Source organism: Gigantopelta aegis, chromosome 12, assembly GCF_016097555.1.
Source record: "Gigantopelta aegis isolate Gae_Host chromosome 12, Gae_host_genome, whole genome shotgun sequence".
NCBI classification, from domain to species: Eukaryota; Metazoa; Mollusca; class Gastropoda; order Neomphalida; family Peltospiridae; genus Gigantopelta; species Gigantopelta aegis.
The window spans coordinates 30266210-30273611 of NC_054710.1; the positions used below are offsets into that span (position 1 = coordinate 30266210).

At 42.3% G+C, this 7402-nt stretch overlaps 1 protein-coding gene across 1 annotated transcript; it reads right to left on the reverse strand.

Moving 5' to 3' along the window:
* Positions 1 to 2538: 2538 nt before the first annotated feature.
* On the reverse strand, positions 2539 to 3838 carry LOC121385963 (sex peptide receptor-like). The gene is made up of 2 exons (XM_041516757.1): positions 3266 to 3838; positions 2539 to 3233 (listed from the first exon to the last, which is right to left on the reverse strand). The coding sequence occupies exons 1-2, from the start codon at positions 3563 to 3565 to the stop codon at positions 2631 to 2633; spliced, it is 903 nt and encodes a 300-aa protein (XP_041372691.1). The 5' UTR covers positions 3566 to 3838; the 3' UTR covers positions 2539 to 2630.
* Positions 3839 to 7402: the final 3564 nt, after the last annotated feature.

Genomic DNA, 7402 nt, shown 5'->3' on the forward strand with positions numbered 1-7402 from the left:
GAGAGAGTGTGTAGGCGCGACCTACATATCTGGCGCGACCTACATATCTGGAGCGACCTACAGAGCTGGCGCGTTCTACAGAGCTGGCGCGACCTACAGATCTAGCGCGACCTACAAATCTAGCGCGACTTACATATCTGGCGCGACCTACAGAGCTGGCAAATCTACAGATCTAGCGCGACCTACAGATCTTGGGCGATCTACAGAGCTGGCGCGACCTACAGATCTAGCGCGACCTACATATCTGGTGCGACCTACAGAGCTGGCGCGATCTACAGATCTAGCGCGACCTACATATCTGGCGCGATTTACAGAGCTGGCAAATCTACAGATCTAGCGCGACCTACAGATCTGGCGCGATCTACAGAGCTGGCGCGACCTACAGATCTAGCGCGACCTACAGAGCTGGCGCGACCTACATATCTAGCGCGACCTACAGAGCTGGCGCGACCTACATATCTAGCGCGACCTACAGATCTGGTGCGATCTACAGAGCTGGCGCGACCTACAGATCTAGCGCGACCTACAGATCTGGCGCGACCTACAGATCTGGTGCGATCTACAGAGCTGGTGCGACCTACATATCTCTACAAATCTGGCGCGACCTACATATCTCTGCAGATCTGGCGCGACATACAGATCTGGCGCAACATACAGATCTGGCGTGATCTACATATTTCTACAGATCTGGCTCAAACTACATATCTCTACATATCTGGCGCGATCTACATATCTCTACAGATCTGGCGCGACCTACAGATCTGGCGCGACCTACAGATCTGGCGCGAACTACAAATCTGTCGCGAAATACAGATCTGGCGCGACCTACATATCTCTACAGATCTGGCGCGACCTACAGATCTGGCGCGAACTACAAATCTGGCACGTGCTACAGATCTGGCGCGACCTACAGATCTGGCGTGAGCTATAGATCTGGCAGCAGAGGACGGTATAGAACATGTTCCGTAATTTGACGGCGCCAGACTGACCAGACCCTGTCTCAGCTTCTGCAATGTTGGTCCGGGCCTTTAAAGATATACAGCTCTAAACGTATTACAGACATTTCGTGTATTGTTTAAAATCTTGAAGTCGTCGGCTTATTGTAGACCTACTACTGTCTCAGTTTCTGTCTTTAAAGAAATACAGCTCTAAACGTATTGCAGACACTTCATGTATTGTTTAAAATCTTGAAGTCGTCGGCTTATTGTAGACCTACAACTTGTTGACATTATTTAATGTTATGGTAAAATAAATCATAAATTTCTTATATTGGGACAAAATCAAAATCCATCTTCTAGTTTTTACTCATACTAACATGAGCGCCTGCTCGCATATAAAAAATAACAATGGGTGTTTCCATTACTACAGGGATTATTTCAAAGTCTTAGTTAATCTATTGTCCTTGTCGGTAAAAAATTATATTGTTGTCGTACCCATATCATCCCAGTCGAAAACGGATTATGTAAATTGTGAGAAAAAATGATATTGGAGATGAAAATCACTACTTATTTAATTGTAATTATTTTATGAATTCACGCACAATGCTTATAGAGAGGAAAACCGCTGTCGCCACTTCATGGGATACTCTTTCGACTAGCAGCAAGGAATCTTTTCTATGTACAATCCCACATACAGGGTAGTGCATGCCACGACCTTTGGTATACCCGTCGTGGTGCACTGGCTGGAACGAGAAATAGCCTAATGGGCCCACCGATAGAGATCGATCCCACACCGACTGCGCATCGAGAGAGAGAGAGAGAGAGAGAGAGAGAGAGAGAGGAGAGAGAGAGAGAGAGAGAGAGAGAGAGAGAGAGAGAGAGCTGTGCCATAAATGTATAGTTCTACGGCAACACTAAAAGTGATACCACGTAAAAAGTCGTATTTTCGCTGTATTAATGAAAATATGAAAATATAGAAATCGTATTTACCGTTTTTGTAAAAGTTCATGTTTAAATTATCTCCCTTTATCACGTTTCTTCGTATTTAACTTTGAGTATTACGAAAAAAAGAAGAAGAATATATAAAGTGCAATTACGATAAAATATCTAAAACGAATTGAATACGAAGCTAAATAATGACACAATGCACAATTAGTGAAAGAATTTAACGGCGTCCGATTGGACATGTTTTTGTGAGGGGTTTTTGAGGATAGCTTTGTCAGGTACAGTACTATTATTAAATAAATGTTAATTTAATAATTAAATAAAGATAATTTGTATTCAACTTTCTTTTAAAAAGTCGATAGTCAAGTACATTTTTATGAAAAGTTCCATCAGAAGAAATAAATAATAGCTTTACGTGGGTTTTTTAAAGATAATAACAAAAAGCAAAAGATATCAAAAATTAGGAACGATATGTATAATAAAAAAGCCCATTTCATGGTGTTTTTTTTCGAATCTGATTTTAATGTCAACGAGTGATGTGTGAAAACCATATTTTCACGAATTGCGAAAAACAACATGAAATAGGATATATATATATATATATATATATATATATATATATATATATATATATATATATATATATATATATATATATATATATATTGTTTATTTAGTATTCAAATATTCGCTCATAATTTCCATCGAATATTCGAGAACTATTTTCAGACTGAATACCGAACACTACTAGTAAGTACGACCCGTGAACAAACTCTTGAATGTCTGGCGAAATGTCCTACTCATTCCACAATAGATTACAATGTTTAGCGGGCAGGTCATAAAAACAGATAACCTTATAAAGATATCTGCTATTTGCAAGGTCAGCTGCTCAATAACTCTAATACCAAGTGTGTTGTTAACCATCCATATAACCATCAATATTGCGCCCGGCAATTCAACCAACATAAAAATCCCCACTACTGACACGAGCATCAGGGTGGTGCGGTTGCTATCTTTCAATTTCTGGCATTCTGACGTCTTGTTCTGTCGCAGATACTGCGTCCCCCTCTTCGACGAGTGCCTCATATTGTAGAGGAGCAGTGCGTTCAGTACAATTAAGGAAACACACGGGATGATGTGTATGAAGAGCACTCGAAACGCGAAGTATATATTATAGTAAAGTGAAACATGAGCGAAATCTCCCAGCCAAGTGTCCAAATTATGAAACAGGCTGTGATAGTTTGGTTCTCGTTCAGCAACGACGGCAAAACAACAGGACTGAAATCCTTTTCGAAGAAACTGCATGTGTGACTGAGACCCGCCATCACGTAGATGATGACAGTTCCGCGGATGGCGTTAGTGATCGTGCATCATGTCCTCGCTTTGAAGGGATAACAGACGCAGATGTACCTCTGAACTGCCAGAGCCATGGTCAGCCATACAGATGCTGTGTGGAATATAATAGGAATGTACTCTGTCAGGTAGTCGTACGCAAAACACCAACCGTTCTGCGCGTAGTCTTTGAGCTTTTCTGTTACAAAGAAATACGCCATAATCGGACATGGAAACACACCTGTCAAGGTGTCGGTTATGGCTATGGCAGTCAACAGAAAAAACGTGCGTGTAGTGAACGCATGTGTCGCTTTAACAGGACAACACATACCATCATTGCAGACTGCCATTAAGAGAATAATTGGTGACGCCTACACGTATATTGGAATGGAATATATCTCAGCTACTGGATATATCAATAGCAGGTATCCACCCGACACATGCACTTCAACGTTGCCAGTGACGTTGGTAATGTAGTGAGGCGACGTCGCCGATTCGGTGCCATCAGAACCAAACTAATGTTGTCTGTCATGGTAGATATAAACACGAAACATCCCTTTGGACAGGTTTTGTGTTTTAATTATTATTCGAAATTTCTACAATTTCTGACTCATATAGTCATAATATATCGCAATCTCCAGTTCGGACAGATTTTAAAAAATATTGCAAAATTCTACGATTTATGAATCATACAATCACAATATGTCAAAATATCATTTTGAACCTAGTTTAAAAAACCAAAACAAAAAACAAACAAAAAAACAAAAACAAACAACAACAACTAAATTACATACTCGTGTGTGAAACCGTCCGCACTTTATCAGAATTATCTATTATACCCATTGTCTACAATGTATGGGTTACGTAGGTACTGACAGCCTTGTCAGAACATCTAACTTCCAGAAACAAGTGCGAGAATGTTTAGCTTTATGTGGCAACAATATCGTCCACAGAAGGACGATTCGTAAACTTCACACAATGCAGACTACTTCACACAGTTAATGCGTGTATGTTGTTTCAGGATTGCAAATGTTTATAGTTATGGTGGTGGTGGTGGTGGTGGTGTTGGTGGCGATGGGGGTGGTGGTGACGGTGGTGGTGATGGTGGGGATGATGGTGATGGTGGTGGTGATGGTGATGATTATTGTGATGTTGGTGATGGTGGTGGTGGTGGTGATGGTGGTGATAGTGATGGTGATGATGGTGGTGGTGGTGGTGATGGTGATGATTGTTGTGATGTTGGTGGTGGCGGTGGTGATGGTGGTGATAGTGATGGTGATGATGATGGTGGTGATGGTGATGGTGATGGTGATGATGGTGGTGATGGTGGTGGTGGTGGTGATGGTGACGGTGGTGATGGTTATGATGATGGTGGTGGTGGTGGTGATGGTGGTGGTGGCGATGGTGATGGTGGTGGTGATGGTGGTGGTGGTGGTGACGGTGGTGATGGTGATGGTGGTGATGATGGTGACGGTGATGGTGGTGGTGATGGTGATGATTAGTGTGATGTTGGTGATGGTGGTGGTGATGGTGGTGATAGTAATGGTGATGATGATGGTGGTGATGGTGGTGGTGGTGGTGGTAATGGTGGTGGTGGTGGTGGAAGCGGAGGTAGGGGGTGTTACGGGTATCAATACGCCGTTTAGACATCAGAGGTGGAGTTCAACGCATGAAGGCAGGCATTTATGCAGGGGTGTAAGGGGGGGGGGGGGGGCGGGCGTCGAGTCTGTGAAGCAATACAATGTAAGCCATATAGAGTATTTAACAGCAAAAATAATTACTATGTCAAATTTTGTTTATCTTAAGATGAACGCTGTTCATTAGGTATTGGTACAAATGCGGTACTTAATCGCTGCTATAATAAATGTCGCACAATTTATGTAATCAATATAGCGATTAGAACCCCCCCCCCCCCCCCTCCCGACACACACCCATTGTCCAGAAGTCTGGATCCTCTACTGTAAAGTACATAGAGACTATTGCTACAATTTCGTTGAAAGAGAATACACTGAACGCAAAAGGAAATTACACGTTTTAAAATGCAGTTATTGTCGTAACCAAATTCTTTTAGATGTTGTTTTCGCATTGTACTGCACGACCGCAAGTATGTGAGTGTTTAGTGACCCCAACCACACCCAACCCTCACCCCCGTTCGTAAAGAATGAAATTGATATGTTCAAATAGTATTATCTATAAATGATTATATTTCTTATTTAGTAACAATTGTGCATAATGCACTTCAGTTTGAAGCCTGTGTAAGGTGTAATAAAAACAAAACTGCAATGTTCAGCAAAAATCGTCTCAAGCAGTGCACCACGACTGGCATATCAAAGGCCGTGGTATGTGTCACCCTGTCTGTGGGATGGTGCAGTAAAAAGATCCCTTGCTACTAATGGAAAATGTAGCGGGTTTTCTCTCTGAGTTTATATGTCAAAATTACCAAATGTTTGACATCCAAGAGCGATGATTAATAAATCAATGTGCTCTAGTGGTGTTGTTAAACAAAACAACAAAACGAACAATGTTCAGCACAAAATGAGGGTTCCTAATAAAATCATTATTCCAGTACTCCACTTAGTATTGGTATTTTGTAAAACATGATGGTCTAGAAAACCAAAACTAAAATAGCCGAGAGGGTTGACATTGGTTTCACTCCATCATGCTTCATTTAAGGTGATGGCCAAAAATTAATCTAATTGTTATTTATTATAAATTTTTAGAAAAATAAGGTTTTTAAATACGTAACTGTATGCCTTTAAGTGCCACGTGACCCACTACCACCGCTATGCATGGTCGTTCAGGTTGATTAAATGTGAGGTGCCCCACTTGTTATTGGCGTATTATCTGGATGTTTTGATCCACTACTTATATAACTCTTTTCCTATTTACCGGCCTCGGTGGCGTAGTGGTTAGACCATCGGTCTACAGGCTGGTAGGTACTGGGTTCGGACCCCAGTCGAGGCATGGGATTTTTAATCCAAATACCGACTCCAAACCCTGAGTGAGTGCTCCGCAAGGCTCAATGGGTAGGTGTAAACCACTTGCACCGACCAGTGATCCATAACTGGTTCAACAAAGGTTATGGTTTGTGCTGTCTTGCCTGTGGGAAGTGCAAATAAAAGATCCCTTGCTGCTAATCGGAAAGAGTAGCCCATGTAGTGGCGACAGCGGGTTTCCTCTCCAAATCTGTGTGGTCCTTAACCATATGTCTGACGTCATATGTGTTGAGTGCGTCGTTAAATAAAACATTTCTTTCTTTCTTTTCCTATTTCAAAATGTTAACATTATCAGCAATGGCAACTAATTAAGTCAAACAGAACCTTCACACGACATGCCACGTGATACGATTGACGTGAAGCAGTATGTTCTATTCGCTACTACTACTTACTTTCGTTCTTATATCCAATTAAGGTTCAAGCACGCTGTTATAGGCACACACCTCAGCTATCTGAGCTGTCTGTCCAGGACAGTGGGTTAGTTGTTAGTGGTTAGTGGTTAGTTGTTAGTGGTTAGTTGTTAGTGGTTAGTGGGAGAAAAGAATGTGTAGTGGTCTTACACCTACCTACCCACGGAGTCGTTAGTTAGTTGGTTGGATCCGGTACCCGGCTGCGAACCATGTACCTACCAGCCGTTTATCCGATGGCTTAACCAAAGTACCGCCTATTCGGTGACGACGTGTATATTTATAGACGTTTTCTGTTTCTCTCTCAACTGAATTAAAATTCCCGGTAACTGTCAGTGTGAACGTGACCTACCGTGTCACGAGGTATGTGTAGATAAACGGGTTTTACAATGGTGGTACACTCATCGAGATAAATAAAACCTCGAGAGCAAACGCCGATCTTTATCCTGACAACGCACTGCCATGAGCAAAAAGGTGGCCATTTCAGGGGCGTAGGCTGGTGTGTGTGTGTGGGGGGGGGTTCGGGAGGTGCCGCCCCCCCCCTCCCCCGCTGATGCAAATGGTCCGCTTTCAGAACTAAAACATACAGGTCCACTTGGTTCATATTCTACAGCCCCCCCCCCCACCCCACCCCGTTTCCCCGGTCCAGATCACGCTACGCCCCTGCGTTTGCTTGAAACAAAATTGCTGTCAAAATAACGATAAGGTTTGTTTTGTTTAACGACAACACAAAACCAAATTGATTTATTATTCATCGTCTATTGGATGTTAAACATTTGACATA